The 22,760-nt window shown below is 43.6% G+C and overlaps 1 protein-coding gene across 8 annotated transcripts in view; it reads right to left on the bottom strand.

The window, feature by feature from the left end:
* Positions 1 to 22,760, bottom strand: part of malt2 (MALT paracaspase 2) — an 80,313-nt gene that overhangs the window by 14,136 nt on the left and 43,417 nt on the right. Inside the window, exon 17 of one of the 8 annotated variants that reach the window (XM_087976106.1) lies at positions 5,122 to 5,207. The exons of 4 other annotated variants lie outside the window; for them this stretch is intronic. In XM_087976106.1, coding sequence (XP_087832232.1) covers positions 5,122 to 5,207 — 86 coding nt within the window. Of the gene's footprint in view, positions 1 to 5,121; positions 5,208 to 16,203; positions 19,430 to 22,760 lie in introns of those variants that run through there. 3 more of the 8 variants (XR_015751859.1, XM_087976105.1, XR_015751856.1) reach the window with 3 other exon arrangements.

Raw genomic sequence — 22,760 nt, 5'->3', positions numbered from 1 at the left:
CACTACTGCGTCCCTACACTAAAGCCGCCTTGCTGATCTTTGAGGGGTCCTATTTGCTCCCTAGTTACCCTTTTGTCTTTAATATATTTGTAAAAACTCTTTGGATTCTCCTTAACTCTATTTGCCATAGCAATCTCATGTCCCCTTTTTGCCTTCCTGATTTCCCTCTTAAGTGTATTCCTACTGCCTTTATACTCTTTTAAGGATTCACTCGATCTATCCTGTCTATACCTGACATATGCTTCCTTCTTTTTCTTAACCAAACCCTCAATTTATTTAGTCATCCATCATTCTCTATACCTAGCAGCCTTTCCTTTCACCCTCACAGGAATATCCTGTCTCTGGACTCTCGTTATCTCATCTTTGAAGGCTTCCCATTTTCCAGCCGTCCCTTTACCTGCGAATATTTGCCCCCAATCAGCTTTTGAAAGTTCTCGCCTAATACTGTCAAAATTAGCCTTTCTCCAATTTAGAACTTCAACTTCTGGATCCGGTCTATCCTTTTCCATCACTATTTTAAAATTAATAGAATTATGGTCACTGGTCCCAAAGTGCTCCCCCACTGACACCTCAGTCACCTGCCCTGCCTTATTTCTCAAGAGTAGGTCAAGTTTTGCACCTTCTCTAGTAGGTACATCCACATACTGAATCAGAAAATTTTCTTGTACACATTTAATAAATTCCTCTCCATCTAAACCCTTAACGCTATGGCAGTCCCAATCTATGTTTGGAAAGTTAAAATTCCCTACCATAACCACCCTATTATTCTTACAGATAATTGAGATCTCTTTACAAATTTGTTTCTCGATTTCCCGCTGACTATTAGGGGGTCTATAATACAATCCCAATAGGGTGAAGATCCTTTTCTTATTTCTCAGTTCCACCCAAATAACTTCCCTGGATGTATTTCTGGGAATATCCTCCCTCAGCACAGCTGTAATGCTATCCCTTATCAAAAACGCCACTCCCCCTTCGCTCTTGCCTCCCTTTCTATCCTTCCTGTAGCATTTGTATCCTGGAACATTAAGCTGCCAGTCCTGCCCATCCCTGAGCCATGTTTCTGTAATTGCCCTGAGTTCATCTGCCTTCCCTGTTAGGCCTCTTGCATTGAAATAAATGAAGTTTAATTTATCAGTCCTACCTTGTTCTCTGCTTTGTCCTTGCCTGCCTTGACTGTTTGACTCACTTCTTTTCTCAACTGGACCAGTCTCAGAATGATCTCTTTCCTCACTATCTCCCTGGGTGCCACCACCCAGCACCCCCCCAACTCCCATCTTACTAATTTAAATCCTCCCGAGCAGCTCTAGCAAATCTCCCTGCCAGTATATTAGTCCCCTTCCAATTTAGATGTAATTCATCCTTCTTATACATGTCACTTCTACCCCAGAAGTGATCATTCCAATGACCCAAAGAATGTGAATCCTTCTTCCACACACCAGCTCCTCAGCCATGCATTCATCTGCTCTATCCTCCTATTCTACCCTCACTAGCTCATAGCACTGGGAGTAATCCAGGTTTAACTACTCTCAAGGAGCTCCTTTGTGAATTTCTATCTAACTCTCTATATTCTCCCTTCAGAATATCACCCTCTTTCCTTCCTATGTCATTGGTTCCAATGTGTACAATGACCTCCTGCTGGGCCCTCTCCCCTTTGAGAACATTCTGCACCCTCTCTGAGACATCCTTGACCCTGGCACCAGGGAGGCAACACACCATTCTGCTTTTCACTGCTGGCCGCAGAAACGTCTGTCTGTGCCTCGGACTAGAGAGTTCCTGAACACTATCGATCTCTTGGATCCCGACGTACCCCTCATTAATTAGAGCCAGTCTCAATACCAGGAAGTTGGCTGCTCGTGCTACATTCCCCTGAGAATCCATCACACCTCCATTTTCCAAAACAGCATACTTGTTTGCAATGGGGATAGCCACAGAAGACTCCTGCACTACCTGCCTACCTCTCTTACCTTTCCTGGAGTTAACCCATCTATGTGACTGTATCTGTGACTTTTCTCCCTTCCTATAACGTCCATCCATCACACCCCCTTGCTCTTGTAAATTCCTCATTGCCTCTAACTGCCATTCCAATCGATCTATTTGATCTGATAGGATTCGCAACTAACAGCAGTTATTGCAGATATAATCCTCAGTAACACTTAAACTCTCCCTAAACTCCCACATTCAACAAGAAGAGCATATCACTCTACTAAAGGCCACTTTTGCTTCTTCCAATCTGCAGACCCAGAAAATAGCACCATCTTATTCCTCTACAAAATACTGCTCCAGATTACATTAATACTTACAGCTTATATTTTTAAGTTTAATCAAGAGACATATCTCAATAAAACATATAATCAAGAAAGAATCCTTGGTCTGCTCTTTTACCATTGCCCTGCAGTTTTATAAGCTTTGAGCATTCATCCAATTTTGTTTTGATGACGACTATTGAAGCTGTCTTTCAGGTAATGTATTCCCTAAACACTAAAAAGGTGTTCCTCACATTGCTTCTGTTTTATTTGCCAATTATCTTTTCACCGTCTGGTCATTGAAGAAGGTTTCTCCCTATTTCATAGTATCCCTACAGTGTGGAAGCAGGCCATTCGACCCATTGAGTCCAGACCAACCTTTTGAACAGCATCCACCCAGACCCAGACCCACACCCCCTACCCTAGTCCTGTAATCTTGTATTTCCCTTGGCTAACCCACCTAGCCTGCACATCCCTAGACACTATCAGAAATTTAGTATGGCCAATCCACCTAACCTATACATCTTTGGACTGTGGGAGGAAAGTGGAGCACCCTGTAGAAACCCACGAAGACACAGGGAGAATGTGCAAACTCCACACAAGAGGGTGGAATCGAACCTGGTCCCCTGGCGCCTTGAGGCAGTGGTGCTAACCGCTGTGCTATCCATTTTCAAAACGAGCTTTGATTTTATGCATCTCTATTAAATCATCTCCAAGCCTCCTTTCTCTGAGGAATACATGTCCAGTGTTTACAGTCTGTCCATATCAGTGTATTCCCTGGAACCATACCAGTCAAGCTCTTTTACACTTTGCAAAGCAGTCAAATGTTTCCTAAAATGTCATCCAGAGCTGGCCAAAATCCTGCAGCTGGAGCTGAACTTGTGACTGATGTAAGTTTAGCCAACCTCCCATCCTTTGTACTCCTTATGAGTTTAGTAATAAAGTACAGGCTCTCGGTGATGGTTTTCAGGATAAAATTGCCTTCTAATGAGACTCCCAGATGAGGAATAGCTGCCTGGGCCAGACTGGAGAGTCACTAATACCATCTCTTATGGATCCCATACCCCAACATGAGTTGGAACAGAAGGAAAGATGAAAGATTTGTTTAAACTGGTCTCACCTACAGTCCACTGGGAGCTCCACTTGACCCTCCTGCTGTTCCTTTCTCTTAAAAAAGTTGGCACCGGGACAGCACACAGACTCAAGCTGATGAGCACAGCACTCCAGAACCACAGGTTAAATTGTGGTGCCATTGCAGTCTGGAGCAGTTAGCAGCAGAGGAAACAGTAACAATTGCCTTTGTATTTCATTGAGAGCATCTCTTTTTATTGTAAGCATCATTTTCTCCTGCCCACCCTAGTCTGAAATCTAATTCAGAGCAGCTATCCAATGTCTCATACTAATAATAATGCTTAGAGCTGTAATTGATATTAAATCTGTAACCATTTATCTAAAGTAATGCATTAAAAACAACAGTATCCCTTTCACAAGTGCTGGTACAAATCGATATGGTGAGAATCCAACTGACAGTTCATTTGCTTGACAGCATAAAATCTTCACTTTCTTTCCTTCCTCCATATGTCCAACACTTTGAAACGTTACACGCTGTGCCCAAGTGCACAATTGATCTATCAACCTTCACCAGCACCACTCTGAATGCTAAGAACAACTTACATTTACATAGCACCTTGCTATGTCTCAGAAACATCCACACCACATGCAAAGACTTAGTTCATATACAATTAATTACTTTTGAAGTAAGGCACTGCTGCGTTGGAGGCTAATACAAGGTTAACTTATTTAATTGGTGATCTATGAGGGATTTTGGGCTTGTTCTCCTGGTATTCTTGTCACAGATGATCTAATTCTTACCACATGGTTATTGGTGGTGTCTTACTGCATGCAAATTGGCTGCTGTGTAGTCAAACATTACAATAGTGACTGCACATCTAAAAGTCCTCATTGGCTTTCAAGTACCTAGTGCTGAGATTGTGAAAGGCACAGCACAAATACCGATCTTTATGGTTTATCTTGGCTGTTGTAAAGGATATAACAGGATGGTTTGGCCAATTTGGATCAGTACCAGACTGGATATGTCATCGGGGAATGTTTTGTTTAGATTTGGATTGTCCAACCTTTTCACAAGGTGAGGCCACTTCTCAGTTTTTCTCTTCTCCAGGAAACAGTGAGCAAATTTCATAAACATAAGGTTTGACCCAATAGTAAACATGCATTCTGAAAAAAATGGGAAGTAATATGTCAATAATTTCAGTTAATGAGTAATTAACAAAAATGGCCACTAAAAAGGTGACAAGAAGCAGATCTATGTCATAAAATCTTTACTTTCCAAACTTGTTTAAAATCAAACAGAGCTAAAGAGAGACAGACTTGGTCCCAAGTTTTGATTCCCAGAGAAGGACTTGGGGACTGGCATAAAGCTAAGGAGTTGAATTTAACTAACACTGACCTTGAGTTCACCTCTGGTAGCATACGCTTTGAGCTGGTCATGGAAGAATGCATTTGATGATGGGAGATTTCCTCCTCTTCCAGCCTGCTTTTTGGATAGGTGTTTGGGCAGGAGAAGGGGAAGGTTTGTGTCTGGATCTCTCCTGCACATAAAATCACTCCCTCGCTGCCTCCTATGCACCCTAACTTTCATTCGATGCTCCTCACATTCTGTCCCTCTCTTCCATTATTTCTCTGAGATACACACACACTCTTTTTCTCTCTCTCTGCATTTCTCATTTTCACACACACTCACAAGCTTGGGAAGCCTGTTCCACTTTCTTGAATGTGGTTCCACAGGGATCTGCAACTATTTTAGAGGAGCTTCCGTGTCCCACAAATTGCCCCCAGCCTCAATCCAGACCACACTCACCACCTTGAGCTTGATCCTCTATCCTTTCCACTGTTTCCTATGCATCCAATCAGAGGGGCATCTCTCTTGCATTTACATTTAATGGACTGAAAAGTGAGAAGATCAGCGATAAGTGTGGAATAAAACAGGTTCTGATTGTCAGAGCAGTTCTACCACATTTTTTCAACAAGCAATGTAAATTTCTGTGTGACCATTTCTGTGACTTAGTTAAGGGTTCTTTCACAAGGCCATGTCAAAAATCTCAGCAAGCTGCCGGGTGGACATGCCTAATTTAAATCTTAGGTCAAATAATCTAAAATCACTTGGCTCAGTCAGTGGCACTCTCACTTCTGAAGATCAGGAGTTCAATGTGCACACCAGGTCTTCAGCTTTGTAATCAAAGTTATGCAATATTGAGGGAGGTCTGCATTGTTAATAATGATTTCTTGCAGATTTGACACCCTTTCTTAGATGGATGTAAAACCCACAATAATGTGAATCTTCCTGATATCTCAGCCAATAATCCTCTCTTAAACAAAACCAGAAACATGTTTCTTCCTAACTGCACAGTGTGTATACCTTCGCCATATGGACTGTAGTGGTTCAAGAATGTGACTCAGCATCACCTTCTAAAACGGGCAACAAATGCCAGCTGAGCCAGTGATGCCCACATTCTGTGAAAAATAAATAGGACATTGTTGCTTATTGATTCTTCACAAATTGGCTCTAATGCCTGCAAGACAAGTAACTACTTCAGAATAATTCTTTGCCTATGACGTGCTGCATAAGTGGAAGCATTTTAATGAAGTTTCTCTTCCTGACTGTAATAATTGCTGTTAGTCTATTCAAATAATTGAAGAAATACATAATCCTCTCAGTTCATATAATGATTAATTAATATCATTTCCTCCCTCCTGTCTCCAGGATATTTTACAGTTTTAGAGGCAATTAGATTTCAGTTTTATATTTAGTCCTATTTAAAAGCTAAACCATCCGGAAATTCTGCTCCATCTGTGCCTTTAATTATCTAGCAACCGTGTGGCTGATTTTATCTAGGAAATGGCTGACAATGCAACACTTTTCTCCATTAAGACCCCTTGGATACTGATGGGTCACATTCCTGGAATCCCTTCAAAATGTAGAATCATCATTCCAGACTGCCACCTTATAATTTGGTTGAGGTACTTGAATAAATGATCTCATCCAACGTGTCAATTAAGATTAAATAAGGTGAAACTCTCGAAATATGAGTGTTTGCACTGACTATACAAACAAGGAGGAGGCATAAGCACAATGGCCCCATTGTTTAATAAGATCATTCCTGACGTGACTGTAACCTCTTTTAGAGCCTGCCTATTCATAATAACTTTTCATATCCTGGCTTGCCAGGAATTTATTCATCTCTGCCTTAAAAATATTTTGACACAGGGGGAAAATGGCCTCATTTTATATTAAATGTGTGGATCCTTATTTTTAAACTGTGATTTCTAAATCTAAATTCTCTCATGACAGGAAATGTCCTCTCTACATCTAACCATGTTAAGACCGTATGTTTTCATCAAGTCACCTCTGGGTCTTCTAAACTCCAGCAGACACATGGCCACCATTTCCATGAAAGTTGACCTGTCTATTCCATGTATGAGTCTGATAAACCTTCTCTGATTGTTTCCAATGCATTTATACCCTTCCTTAAAATAAAGAGACTAATGATGTACACAGTATGGCACATACAGTACCCCGTGTAACTGAAACATAACCTCTTTATTTTTACATTCAATTATGATACCATGTTATTAGCTTTCCTAATTTCTTACTGTATTTGTGCACTAGCATGTTGTGATTCATGCACTAGGACACCCAGATCCCTCTGCATCTCAGAGCTCTTTAACCTCTCACCATTTAAGTAACATACTCCTTCCTGCCAAAATAGACTATTTCAAATTTTCCCTTGTTATTCTACATTTATCAGATCTTCGCTCACTCAATTTAACTCCTGTAAATATTTTTGTAAATTCCTTATGGCCTCTTCAAAATGTTCCTATCTGCGTGTGATCAGCAAATCTGGCAACTATTCCTTCATTCAGGCCATTTATGTAAACAGTTGTGCCCCCAGCACAGATCCTTTTCATGACATCTTGTCAACCTTGAGGTGACCTTTTTAGAACTACGTTGTTTCTTGTTAGCTAGCTAATCCAAGATAGCAGCGGTAGGGAGAGTAGCATTTGGCTCCTGAGTGCAGGTTTCTCAGGCTCATAACAGTGAGTCCAGCTGCAACCATGTGGCTTCAACAATGTCTTTCCGTCTCTTGGTTTCGGTTGCCCTGGAACCTCCTTCTGATGTTCCCTGGTGGGAGATTGGGGCCCCCTGTATCGCCATTCTCGCTTCATCTCAGAAGGCAAAGTTGAAAGATGAGCTAGCACCCTTCAGTTGACTCAGAGCCAGGGTCCATCCGTTGATGCTCAGCATTGGAGGAGAGGTGGGTCGCACGCAGTGTGACCGTCTCCAGCTCGGAGGCAGCAGATGCGGATGCGACGGTGCCAATGGTGGCAGAACAGGAGCACATTGCCCCCAGGGAAGATGTTGGACGGTGGTGACTGGAGGAGTAGAGAGGGTGAAGGCTATAGAGAGGGAAAGATGTACTTTTGAAGCTGTTTCAGTCTCAGTAATATCAATTCAATATTAATTTATTCAGGTTTTTATTGCAATTGATTTAGTAATTTATTCTGTAATCCAAGATGGCGGCAGAACATGGTGGCATTATATACATTTCACTGTACATAGGTACAAGTGACAATAAATCTAAATCTAATCTTCTATCAATATAGCAACCCTGTACACTATGAGGTTTTGTTTTTCACAATAATCTTCAATATAGTACTTTATTAAATGCCTACTGGAAATCAAAGTACAATACAGCAGGAAGAGGGTGTGGTTGTTTGAGGTAGTTGTCAGCCATTCCAAGGTTGTAAGGGGTCAAGGAAAGTGTAGTTGTGGGGGGTGATAAGTTAGGGAGTCAGCTTTATATTTACCCAGAGGTTAGACCAGGTTTTTTAGACATCTAATTTACTCTGTTTAACTATCACCTTAATAAAAGTTCAAAAATGTCAGAGGGTTCCATACTCAACAGAAATGCCTATCAGATTTCCTGGACACTGTCCCCTATCTGCTTTGTCTGGGATTCTAAACACACAATTCCAGTCTGAGGTACTCCATTGACAGTCAGGCTTTTGGAATATCTGAGTTGTGATTTTCACTTTCACATACTGACTCTGCCTCAACACCTTGAACGCATCTACATATCCTGGCATTACGTCTTTAATGATAACTTCAAAAGCTGTGCTTCTGGCAAATGTTAAGCTAACTGGTTTATAGTTTACTGTTTTCTATCTCCCTCCCTTTTTGAATAAGGGAGTTACATTCGATGACTTCCAATCTGACAGGCCCTTCCCCAAATCAAGGGAATTTTGGAAACCTTAAAATCATCAACATCTTTGGAGCACTTGTTTTAAGATTGTAGGATGACACCTATCAGGACCCAGGTTTTTGTCAGTTCTCAGCTTCGACAATTTATTCAGTATCACTTTTCTGCTGACTGTAATTTTCCTGAGTTCTTCACCATGGTTCACTTTCATTTCCTGATTTATATTCTCTACCTGAAAGACTGATGGAAAGTACTTGTTCCATTCATCTGCCTTCTCTTTATTTTCCATTATCAATTCACCAGATTTACTTTTTATAGGATCAATTGTCACTTTATTAACTTTGTTGACCACACTGACCTTGCATTACCTGCACTATGACGACACTGACCAGTAGTTAGCCATATAAAAACCAATGTAAACCAAGCACCAGATGAGCCAGAACTGAGCACTTGCTTCCTGTAAGTTTACAAAGCTACAGCAACACAGACAGACTCAAGCAAATGTGAGAACCATGTCAAAAATGTAACTATTGCCAGTAAACCTCAATGTCTCAACAACTTTTATCAGAACCTGGCCATGTGTAACTATTACACAAAGGCTCATTCCTCTACTGCTTTATATTCTTCACACCACGCTACTATAAAGTATTTGCATCATAAGTGAATAAATAAAAGCAATTACAATAAAAAGAATGGGTGGTTAGCACTGCTGCCCCACAGCACCAGGGTCCCAGGTTTGATTTCTGCCTCGGATGACTGTCTGTGTGGTTTTCCTCCCCCAATCCAAAGATGTGCAGGTTAGGTGAATTGGCCACACTAAATTGCCCATAGTGTTAGGTGCATTAGTCAGAGGGAAATGGGTCTGGATGGGTTACTCTTTGGAGGGTCAGTGTGGACTTGTTGGGCCGAAGGGCTTGTTTCCACACTGTAGGGGAATCTAATCTAATCTAAGAAATAAACACAGTTAATGCTGCAAATACTCAGCAGGTCAGGTAGCATCTGTTGAGAATGAGTTATCCTCACTTTAAAATATATTGTGACCAATTAATGAAAAGTTCTAAGCTTTATTTATTTTATTGAAAGCATACTCATACATTTCCCTTGGTAGGCCTGCATGGGTGGCTGTGGAGTGCACACCAAGCTAAATTCAGTATTGTTAACCCCTGAGTAAAAGAGAAGAGCATGATATTGGAAGTGTCAAGCAAGCCCAACCTCCAAAGTATTTAATGAAAGGATTCCCTGGGATAGTATGAGAAAGATTTGCATCCACATAAACGTCCGTTTCCATATGTGGACATTTTCCAGTCAGCATCATGGAAACAGACCCTTGGGTACAACTTGTCCATGCCGACTAAACTAGTCCCATTTGCCTCTGTTTGGTCCATATCCCTCTACAGCTTTCCTATCCATGAATATGTCCAAACATCTTTTAAATGTTGTGACCATCAGCATCCATCACTTCCTCTAGCTGCTTGTTCCATGTAAACATCATTCTTTGTGTGAAAGGTTGTCCCTTAGGTCCCTTTTAATTCTTTCCCCTCTCATTAAAACTATGCCCTCTAGTTTGCAACTGTCCCATCCTGGGAAAAAGACCTATTCACCTTATCTATGCCCCTCATGATTTTATAAACCTCTGTAAGGTCACCTCTCAATCTCCTATGCTCTCCCACTGTCACTATCCCCACCCCCCAGAACCCCGAGGGGAACACTACCCCTGCTCATGACTCCACCCCCATTCCCCCCACCATCACACCCACTCCAGTTACAGGTTCCACCCCCACTCCCAGCTCCACACCCACACCAGATCCCAGCTCCCAGCCCTGCCAAGTTATCACCATCCCTCCAGACCTCCCCCTCACTGAGGACGAACGATCAGTCCTCAGCAAAGGACTCACCTTCATCCCCCTCCGTCCACGCATCAATGAATTTAATACACGCCATGACGTCGAACACTTCTTCCGTCGCCTCTGCCTCCGAGCTTATTTTCACAATGAGGACTCCAGCCCACCTTCCGAGGACCCCTTCGCCCACCTCCAACACACTGCATCCACCTGGACACCCCGCGCTAGCATATTACCTGCCCTCGACCTCTTCATTTGCCGCCAGGACATTAACCGCCTCAACCTGTCTACACCCCTCCCCCACTCCAACCTCTCACCCTCACAACGCGCAATCCCTCTGCTCCAATCCCAACCTCACCATCAAGCCAGCGGATAAAGGGGGCACAGTGGTAGTCTGGCGCACTGACCTCTACACCGCACTGGCGCACTGACCTCTACACCGCTGAAGCCAAACGCCAACTCGAGGACACCTCTTCCTACTGCCCCCTCGACCATGACCCCACCCCCCATCACCAAACCATCATCTCCCAGACCATACAGAACCTCATCACCTCAGGAGATCTCCCACTCACAGCTTCCAATCTCATAGTCCGGGAACCCTGCACTGCCCGGTTCTACCTCCTTCTCAAGATCCACAAGCCTGACCACCCTGGCTGACCCATTGTCTCAGCATGCTCCTGCCCCACTGAACTCATCTCTACCTACCTCGACACTGTCCTATCCCCCCTAGTCCAGGAACTCCCCACATACGTTCGAGACACCACCCACGCCCTCCACCTCCTCCAAGACTTTGTTTCCCCGGCCCACAACGCCTCATCTTCACCATGGATATCCAATCCCTCTACACCTCCATCCGCCATGACCAGGGCCTCCAAGCCTTCCGTTTCTTCCTCTCCAGACATCCCCAACAGTACCCTTCCACCAACACTCTTATTCATTTGGCCGAACTGGTCCTCATCCTTAACGATTTCTTCTTTGAATCCTCCCACTTCCTCCAGACTAAAGGGGTAGCCATGGACCCCAGCTATGCCTGTCTCTTTGTTGGCTACATAGAACAGTTGATCTTCCGTAATTACACCGGCACCACTACCCACCTCTTCCTCCGCTACATTGATGACTGCATTGGCGCCACCTCGTGCTCCCGCGAAGAGGTTGAGCAATTCATCAACTTCACCAACACATTCCACCCTGACCTTAAATTTACCTGGACCATTTCTGACACCTCCCTCTCCTTCCTGGACCTCTCTATCTCCATTAATGACTACCGACTTGACACTGACATTTTTTACAAACCCACCGACTCCCACAGCTACCTGGATTACACCTCCTCCCACCCTACCTCCTGCAAAAATGCCATCCCGTATTCCCAATTCCTCCGCCTCCGCCGTATCTGCTCCCAGGAGGACCAGTTCCACCACAGAACACACCAGATGGCCTCCTTCTTTAGAGACCGCAATTTCCCTTCCCACGTGGATAAAGATGCCCTCCAGCACATCTCGTCCACATCCCGCACCTCCGCCCTCAGACCCCACCCCTCCAACCGTAACAAGGACAGAACGCCCCTGGTGCTCACCTTCCACCCTACCAACCTTCGCATAAACCAAATCATCCGCCGACATTTCCGCCACCTCCAAAAAGACCCCACCACCAGGGATATATTTCCCTCCCCACCCCTTTCCGCCTTCCGCAAAGACTGTTCCCTCCATGACTACCTGGTCAGGTCCACACCCCCCTACAACCCACCCTCCCATCCTGGCACCTTCCCCTGCCACTGCAAGAACTGTAAAACCTGTGCCCACACCTCCCCCCTCACCTCTATCCAAGACCCTAAAGGAGCCTTCCACATCCATCAAAGTTTTACCTGCACATCCACTAATATCATTTATTGTATCCGTTGCTCCCGATGCGGTCTCTTCTAGATTGGGGAGACCGGGCGCCTCCTAGCAGAGCGCTTTAGGGAACATCTCTGGGACACCCGCACCAATCAACCACACCGCCCTGTGGCCCAACATTTCAACTCCCCCTCCCACTCTGCCGAAGACATGGAGGTCCTGGGCCTCCTTCACCACTGCTCCCTCACCACCAGATGCCTGGAGGAAGGATGCCTCATCTTCTGCCTCGGAACACTTCAACCCCAGGGCATCAATGTGGACTTCAACAGTTTCCTCATTTCCCCTTCGCCCACTTCACCCTAGTTCCAAACTTCCAGCTCAGCACTGTCCCCATGACTTGTCCGGACTTGTCCTACCTGCCTATCTCCTTTTCCACCTATCCACTCCACCCTCTCCTCCCTGACCTATCGCCTTCATCCCTTCCCCCACTCACCCATTGTACTCTATGCTACTTTCTCCCCACCCCCACCCTCCCCTAGCTTATCTCTCCACGCTTCAGGCTCACTGCCTTTATTCCTGATGAAGGGCTTTTGCCCGAAACGTCGATTTTGCTGCTCCTTGGATACTGCCTGAACTGCTGTGCTCTTCCAGCACCACTAATCCAGAATCTGGTTTCCAGCATCTGCAGTAATTGTTTATACCTCTAGGAAAAGAAGTCCCAGCCTATCCTTATAACTCAAACCCTCCAGACTTGGTAACATTCTTGGAAACCTTTTCTGCATCCATCTCAGTTTAGTAACATCCTTCCTATGCCAGGTCTCAGGGTCGTAAGGGCTTGGAGACACAGGTGACCACAACCACACTCTGCACCAGAGTGCCACAATCGTACTAAACTAGTGCTGTCGCACTACAGGCAAGCGACATGCAGAGTGCACCATTTAGTATTGAACTAAAGATCACAACAGAAAATGGGCCAAATCCATCTTGGCAAATGGCACTCAACAGGAAGCAGAATGGAATATAGTGTGAAGAAGGCACAAGAGAGAAATCTGCTACTCTTCTTCAAATATCACCTTGGGATCTTTTATGTCCATTTGATTTGTCCTCTTGCCGAGTGACAACACCTCCAAAAGTGCAGCACTCCCTTAATACTGCACCACTGAAGAGTCAGTTTGAATTAGGTTTCACAAAGATCTGGAATGGGGCTTGAACCTTCAACTTTCTGATTTACAATGCTCCCAACTGAACTAACTCTATATCAATTAATTTTTCAGTGCTAGAATGCACCAGGTATAAAGTTCAAGAATCAGAGGCGATGCCTTTGGTTTATGAAGCTAATGATGGAATAATTTGTTACTACTTTGATAGCCCAGGACTTGAAAGTCAAACATTAGATACAGCTGTGAGTAAAGCCAGGAGAATAATTAGAGTGGTTCCATTATAATTCTGGGTTTCTTCATATTTTCTTTACTAACCTCTGGTTATTAATTATAAACATGCATTCCGATTGGCTGGGAAATGAGACAGTGTCACCAATCAGGTAACCAATTGTGGGTGAAGGAGTTTAGGATGTTTGGAGGCCATTGAATGACTGTCAGGAACAATGGCCAGCTTGAATTGCATTGCTTGCTGGGCTGTCCAAGGGTTTAGCAACAGCCAATCAGGGTGAGGAAGACGTACCAGTTGGACAAACATTGACTGTGCCTGGAGGACCATCAACTTTGTGAAAAATGCTCTTTGGTCGATCTGAAAAGAGCAAGGAGTTGATCTCGACTGATTTTCCTGCTCCTTGGATGCTGCCTGACCTGCTGTGCTTTTCCAGCACCACTCTAATCTCGACTGAGTGTTGCAGACTGGCACATTCCAAGCTCATGCTGACAGATGCACTAAAGTTTGGGGCAGCTGCCGTCAAGGTGCAGTGGGGAAAGACAACTGTCTGAGGTCTTTTTGCCAAAATTAAATGAGGGTTCATTCAGTTATCGGACCCTTCCGATGCTTCAGATACATGTAAATATAACCTTGCACATTGAGAAATGCCTTTGGTTTGTTTGTGGGATAGTCACATTCCAATATTTGTTTCTATATATGCTACAGAACTATTTTTATGAATGAAGTATATTTTTGAAAACAAAACTTATTCAGACAGCAAACCAGGTTTGGTTATTATCGCTTTGTTGTTTATGGGAATCTGCTGAGTGTAAATTGGCTGTTCGTTTCCAGTTTTACAGCAGTGACCTCAATTCAAAACTGTAAAGCCCTGTGGGACTCATTGAGTTTGGTATAAGGCAGGATGGTTTTATTTCCAGCAGCACCTGTGCTTTTGAACTGAGAGTGTTACATCTTCTCTGATCTTGATTCCTGTCTAGTTTTGCTTCCAGGATTGGTGATCAACAGTATCACTTGAACTGAGGGTGGGCTTGGTTCTGAAAACCAATCTCAGGTCATCCCATTGCACGATCCATGATAAATTCTTATTTGCAGATGGCGACAGGCTCTCCTGAGCTGTAAGCTCTGTCTTGGCTATTTGGTAACTTTTCTGGGCTTAACTCCATAAAAATAAGCTGACCCCGGTATTGAATCTAGCAGGGAGCACTGCACCTATCTATGCAAGCAGCTTATTGCTGTTGATCTCCTGTAAAACTCACACTGGCCAAACATCAATGTGTACAGGGCTGAAGGATTGTAGCCACGGTCTATAACAAATTCCATATTATCTACTGTGAGAAGAACAAATAAGTGGGGCTTCCTGTGACAATTCTCCTGATGGAAGTTGGGAGGAACCTCATTTCAAAAGAGAATAATCATATATGTCATTAATTGCCCAATTCTTGCTACTAGTATGAGACAACTCAGATCCAGCCTTAGCTCACCTATTACTAAAACCCACATCCCGCGTTTGCTTGTTCTACATTTGACAATTCCAGTGGCCTCCTATTTTGTATCAAACATAAACTTGCACTCAACAAACATTTTGCCCGAAACGTCAATTTTCCTGCTCCTTGGATGCTGCCTAAACTGCTGTGCTTTTCCAGCACCACTCTAATCCAGAATCTGGTTTCCAGCATCTGCAGTCATTGTTGTTACCTGCTTGGAACTTGATTCAATCCAAATTTCATTCATCCATCATCCCTTTTTTAGCTGACTTCATTGGCTCCAAGTCTAACAATGTCTCAATTGCAAAATCCTCATCCATGTTGAAAGTTCCCTACCTGGCATTGCCCTGTCCAATATGTGTGGCCTTCTCCAGCCTGAGAGATTCATTTCTGTACTCTTGCACATCCCTGACTTAAATCACCTCATATCAGTGGTTGTGTTTTCAGCTAACCTTGACCCTGAGCTTTGCAGTTCCCTCCCCAAACTCCTCCTCTCACCTTTAAATTTCCTCTTTACCAATTTTTTGACCAATCTTGGCTGTTTGTCCTGATTTCTTCTTTGGTAGCTTGGAATAAAAAAAGTCAAAAAATATTTGTTTTGCGATCACTCTTATTAAGCACACCCTAAAATGTTTCACTATGTTAATGGGCTATATCAATCTAACCTGTTGTTGGTATCAGTTAATATGACAACATACAGTCCGGGATGGGACCATTCGCCACAGCAGATTTGCCGCCGCTGATTAGCCACTGCCCTTTCACCGCCAAGGACGCTTAGCCACTGCCCATTGAAGACAATTCGCCACTGCAAGTATTTGTAACTCATTTTTATATATAAACCAATAAAATGATATTTATTTTACCTTTTTTTTAATCAATATGTAGTATGTAGTTGTATAAATAAAGGGGACTGAGAAGTATGAAAGAACAGGTGGGAGGGAAAACAATCAGTACATATATATATTTCCAGTGGCAAATAGTCTCCAGAGGTCAAACGACCCCAGTGGAGAAACGCTGGTGGCGAACCGGCAGTGGCTAATCATCGGCAGCGGATCTGCCGTGGCGAATCCTCACCAACCCCATACAGTCAGATTATTTCAGAAAATGTTACATTACAGAATTAGAATATCATGGAATTTGAGTGAAAAACACAAGTATTTTTAATTAATTCTATTTCAATTATTTGTTTTAGCAAATGGTCCTTACACACAATACAAAAACTCCACAATATCAGAATTGTTGCACATTCAGATCAAGACTATTTGAAAGTAAATGTTATACTCAGTAATCATCACAACCTGAGTCCAATGGTACACTGGGTTACAAGAGAATATTCTGTCCACTCTTCTGATCATAGAACACAGAACATTACAGTGCAGTACAGGCCCTTCGGCCCTTGATGTTTCATCAATCTGTGAAACTAATATAAAGCCCACCTAACCTACACAATTCTATTATCATCCATCTATTTATCCAATGACCATTTAAATGCCCTTAAAGTTGGTGAGTCCACTACTGTTGCAGGCAAGGCATTCCACACCCTTACCACTCTCTGAGTAAAGGACCTACCTCTGACATCTGTCCTATATCTATCACCCCTCAATTTAAAGCTATGTCCCCTCATGCTAGCCATTACCATCCAAGGAAAATGGCTCTCACTGTTCACCATATCTAATCCCCTGATCATCTTGTATATCTCTACTAAGTCACCTCTTAACCTTCTTCTCTCTAATGAAAAACAGCTTCAAATCCCTCAGCCTTTCCTCATTAGACCTTGCCTCCATACCATCTTGGTCCAACTATGCCCTTCCCTCTTGGTCTTGGAGTTCAGAGTCCCCAAGTACAGGTTCCACAGGCATAACCACCCAACCGCTTAAAATTATTATCCTCTGTGTGATAGCCCAGATAGAGAGTGCAGGAAGGTTATTGAATTGTATGCTGAATTATAATACACTCCAAACCTATACTCATTTACCGTCCACAGACATATCCTTTCGACCAAGATCTCTTGATTGATATTGATTGTGAGTAAGAACTCCAACTGATTTCAGTTTTTCCTAAATCAGGGCTCAAAGATCAACTGTGCTGCCCCAACACTGCACTGGCAGAGATCAGCTAAATCAGTGTGAGCTGCAGATTAAATCTATTAAATGTGACAGACTCAGTAGTATAGTAAATAGTCGGGGCAGCAAAAGCAGAACTTGTCCCTTAAAGTCAACACACTTTAGAATGAAATGAAGGAAACTATTAGACCTAAGAGATGAAAAGGACACATTTAAAATCCCTCAGAGGGTACAGACGTTGCAGATCAGTTTCTTTTTCATTGGCTGAGGTATTTGTCATGGTCTTGACTGACATTTGAATCTGTGAGTCATGTGCTGGATTCAAGCAGTGCTTGTTGGTGTTCTAGGAGAAAGTGAGGACTGTAGATGCTGGAGATCAGAGCTGAAAATGTGTTGCTGGAAAAGCGCAGCAGGTCAGGCAGCATCCAAGGAGCAGGAGAATCAGCGTTTCGGGCATAAGCCCTTCTTCAGGAATGAGGAAAGCAGGCTAAGATAAAAGGTAGGGAGGAGGGACTTGGGGGAGGGGCGTTGGAAATGCGATAGGTGAAAGGAGGTCAAGGTGAGGGTGATAGGCCGGAGTGGGGTGGGGGCGGAGAGGTCAGGAAGAAGATTGCAGGTTAGGAAGGCGGTGCTGAGTTCGAGGGATTTGACTGAGACAAGGTGGGGGGGGGGGAAATGAGGAAACTGGAGAAATCTGAGTTCATCCCTTGTGGTTGGAGGGTTCCTAGGTGGAAGATGAGGCGCTCTTCCTCCAACCGTCGTGTTGCTATAGTCTGGCGATGGAGGAGTCCAAGGACCTGCATGTCCTTGGTGGAGTGGGAGGGGGTGTTGAAGTGTTGAGCCACGGAGTGGTTGGGTTGGTTGGTCCGGGTGTCCCAGAGGTGTTCTCTGAAACGTTTTGCAAGTAGGCGGCCTGTCCCCCCAATATAGAGGAGGCCACATCGGGTGCAGCGGATGCAATAGATGATGTGTGTGGAGGTGCAGGTGAATTTGTGGCGGATATGGAAGTATCCCTTGGGGCCTTGGAGGGAAGTAAGGGGGGAGGTGTGGGCGCAAGTTTTGCATTTCTTGCGGTTGCAGGGGAAGGTGCCGGGAGTGAAGGTTGGGTTGGTGGGGGGTGTGGACCTGACGAGGGAGTCACGGAGGGAGTGGTCTTTTCGGAACGATGATAGGGGAGGGGAGGGAAATATATCCCTGGTGGTGAGGTCCGTTTGGAGGTGGCGGAAATGACAGCGGATGATACGCTGTACATAGAGGTTGGTGGGGTGGTAGGTGAGGACCAGTGGAGTTCTGTCCTGGTGGCGGTTGGAGGGGCGGGGCTCAAGGGCGGAGGAGCGGTAAGTGGAAGAGATGCGGTGGACGGCATTGTCGACCACATCCGGGGGGAAATTGCGGTCCTTGAAGAAGGAGGCCATCTGGGTTGTCCGGATTTGGAACTGGTCCTCCTGGGAGCAGATGCGGCGGAGACGAAGGAATTGGGAATATGGGATGGCATTTTTACAGTGGGGAGGGTGGGAGGAGGTGTAGTCTAGGTAGCTGTGGGAGTCGGTCGGTTTATAGTAAATGTGTTCCGTTAGGATTACTCAACAATGCCATTGACAGCAATAGGACTATCCTTCCCTTTATATCCGACAGGTATGAAGCATTGCTGTTCTGTCCTGAGGAAAGAAAATAACAGAACACCTACAGGTTCATTGTCAGAAAGACTGGTTAAAACTGGAAATGGCAAAATACTAAGTACATAGTATTTGTATTCATTGTCTTTGAGTTCTACAATCAGTCTCTTGCCCTCACTAATTAATGTGTTAAAGTCTTTCTTTAATAAACTGGTACAAAATTCTTCAATATTGTTCCTCTTGATGCCTGTGTGTCAACAAGATCAGTGCAAGGAATTCAGAGATTTAAACTGAGCAGTGATCTCCTCAATGGTCTCTTTGGTCATTAGCCCAGTAGCTTCCGCTGACAGTCGGCCCTGGTTCTGCTGCGCCCGGGTGGATTTCTTCCTGTAGCGATATAAACTACTGTAATCCTCAAGGTCATTTAAACTATTGCAGGAACGTAGAGAGGATGGTAACAGGGAGTGAGTGAGGTATGAGTCATGGATTAACAGCTGTGAAGGTTCACTTGCAGAGCTTTGCAATGATCCGTAAACTGAGATGTATTCATTCTGATGCTCTGATCCATGCAGGTTGAGTTTAGACACAAGAGGTTTTCCAATACTGACTACTTTCTTCTCCTCTATGGAATCCTCCATCTCTTTATACTGATATTGAAGACAGATGGAAAAGCTCAGCTCTTTCTAAACAATAGGGAAGTAAAATTCAGAAAGTTATTAATTGATATGAATTTGTCCCTAGTTTACTCTGACTTGCTTGCCCCTGTATCTTGTCAGGACTCAATCTCACCCTCAATATGTATTCAAGTTGCCATTAACACTGTGTACCTAGATGGTGAATGTCACTGGGCTAACCAGTCTGACAGGGTCATTGCCCACATACAGAGAAACAGGAGCAGGCTTTAAATCAGATTATGGCTGATCTGTGACTTAACGCCATTTTGCCCTATATCCATAGCAATTCATATTTTTGAATAAAAATCTATCAATCTCAAATTTAAAATTAGCATCATCTCCCAACTACAGAGAACTCCAACCTTTGCATGAATACTGGCTCCTGATTTCATTCCAGAAAGGTCCACTTCTGACTTTTAAGTTTCTGATCCATGACTCCCCAACTGAAGGAAATATTTTTTCTCTATCAACCCTATCAGTTCCCCAAAACATCTGAAAATACTGGGTGATCACTTTGCTGAGCACCTTCGATCTGTACGCAGTCAGGTCCTGGACCTTCCCGTGGCTTGCCACTTCAACACACAATCCTGCTCGCATGCCCACATGTCTGTCCTGGGCCTGCTGCAATGTTCCAGTGAAGCTCAACGCAAACTGGAGGGACAGCATCTCATCTTCCGACTAGGCCCGTTACAGCCGGCCGGTCTCAACATTGAATTCAACAACTTCAGATGATTATCCCATCTCGACCCCTCTGTTTTCATTCTGCTCTGTAATTTTATTTCATTTATTTTATTTATTTATCTTTTCAAAATTTTTTTTCACTGTTCTGTACCTCTTATTTCTTGATTGTCTCTCCTTCTCTCGCTCCCCACTCTCTCATCACCTTTTTCCTCTCCTCTTCCCCCATTGTTACCCTTCTACCTTGTTTTCCATTTTGCCTCTGCTTCACCTATCTCCCACCCCCCCCCCACCCCCCCCCCATCCCCCACATATTTTGTCACATAGCACTGGCTTCAACCTTGGTCACTCACAGCTCCTAATCTCCCTATAATCTCTCTATGCACTGTCATTATCACTACCTTTGCTTCTGGAGCCATGACTCACCTTCTCTCAGCCGCGGATAAATACCTCCCTATTTCTCCCTTTTTTTAGCTTTGACAAAGGGTCAGTTAGATTCGAAATGTCAGCTCTTTTCTCTCCTTACAGATGCTGTCAGACCTGCTGAGATTTTCCAGCATTTTTCTCTTTTGACATCTGAGAATACATACTACTAAGCCTTCAATGAATACAACCTTAGTTTTTGTAATCTCTCACCATAAATTAACCCTTGGCACCATTCTCGGAAATTTATACTGCAGTCCTGTCAAGATCAACATGTCCTTCCTAAATTGAGGTGACCAGATTTGAATATTACTTCAGGTGTGGTCTAGCCAGAGCTCTGCGCAGCTATGATTTCTAACCTCTTGTTTTCTAAGGACTCTAGATGTAAAGCCAGCACTTCCTCAGAATTTTTGATTCGTCTTTGTACCTGTCCAAACATTTTAATAACTTGAATGTATAGACCCTAAGTTTTTTGGAGCTTTCATTGCTTTCAGAATTTTCACCATTTAGAATGCATTCTGTTCTACTCTGTTTGAATCCAAAGAGGAGTCCTTCTATTCCATCCAGGCCCCTCATAATTTTAGACACCTCAATCAAATTAAATTAATCTCCTCAGCCTCCTCTCTCCAAAGAGAAAGCATGCCCAGCCTTTCTACTCTTCCTCATGGCTAAAGTTCTCCAGCTCTGATAATGTCCTCATATATCTCCTCCAGTACAAGCACATCCTTCTGTGATCCAAACAGTGAGCTGTACTTTAGCTGTGACCGAACAAGCACTTTAAACCTCGCAAGCATCCCTGTTCTTATGTTCTATGATTTGGCTAATAAGTTAAAGTACCTTGTATGCCTTCTTAACTATTTCTTTTAACCTGCCCTAATATCTTTATGAAGGGGAAATCATGCCACATAAATTTATTATTGACCTTTGAGAAGGTGACAAGCAGGATTGATAAGGGGGCATCAATAGATGCATTATATTTGGATTTCCAAAAGGCCTTCAATAAGATACTGCATATTAGGCTACTTAACAAGATAAGAGCCCATGGTGTTGGAGGTAGCATATTAGCATTGCTAGAGGATTGGTTAACTAAAAGGTGTTAGAGAGTTGGGATAAAGGAAGCAATTTCAGAATGACATCCTGTAACTGATGGAATGCCACAGAGGTTAGTTCCAGGGCCACAATTATTTACAAAATATATGAAGTATTTGGATGAGGGAAGTGAATGTACTATTGCCACATTTGTTGATGACACATAAATAGACATAAAGACAAGAGGTGAGGATGACGCAGACTCGACAGAAGGATCCAGACAAATTAAGTGATTGGACAAAAACTTGACAGGTAAATTATAATATGTGGAAATGTGAGGTTAAGTACTTTGGCAGGAAGAAAAGAAGAGTTGAATATTATTTAAATGTGTAAAGACAACAGACAGCAGCAGCACAGAGGAATTTGGGGTCCTAGTTCATGAATCACAAGAAGTTAGCATCCAAGTTCAGTGGATAATAGGGAAGATAAATATACTGTTGGCCCTTATTGCAAAGGGAGAAATATGAAAATAGGGAGGTCTTACTATACAGGGCACTAATCATACTACACGTGGGATACTATGAGCATTTTGGTTCCCTTATGTATGGAAAGATATACTAGCATTGGAGGCAGTGCTAAGGTTTACTGGGTTGATTTCAGTTTTGGTGGGATTTTCTTATGAGGAAAAGTTGAGTTTATTAGGCTTATACTCATTGGACTTTAGAAGAATGACCTTACTGAAATATACAAGATTCTTGGGTCAGAGTTGAGGCGGGGGGGGGGGGTGCAGCAGCGGTGAGTGTTTTGAAAGGTCTCCTCACTGATTTCAGACAGAGATGAGGATTTTTTTCTCTTAGAGGGTAATGAATCTGTGGAATTCTTCATCACTGAGGACTGTAGGGGCTGGGTCATTAAGTATTTTCAAGGCTGTTGTAGGCAGTATTTAATCAGTAAGGAAATTAAGCATTATGGGGATAAGGTAGGAAAGTAGAGTTGAGGATTATCAGATCAGCCACAATCTAACTGAGTGGTGGAGCAGACTTGATGGGCCAAAAGGCCTACTTCAGCTACTAGGCCTTACAGTCTCTTTTGATTGAGCTTTATTTACCACTTTGTCCAACGGACCAATCAATTTATGTTTTCCTGAGGCCTGCACCTTTCTTCTTCTCCTATCTAATGGACTGTGATGTTGAACTGGTAAATGTTCCTT

This window comes from Chiloscyllium plagiosum, unplaced genomic scaffold (assembly GCF_037043375.1).
Source record: "Chiloscyllium plagiosum isolate Xiang-an unplaced genomic scaffold, Cpla_swu_hap1 HiC_scaffold_28, whole genome shotgun sequence".
Taxonomy (NCBI): Eukaryota; Metazoa; Chordata; class Chondrichthyes; order Orectolobiformes; family Hemiscylliidae; genus Chiloscyllium; species Chiloscyllium plagiosum.
This window is presented reverse-complemented; position numbering and strand designations above follow the sequence as displayed.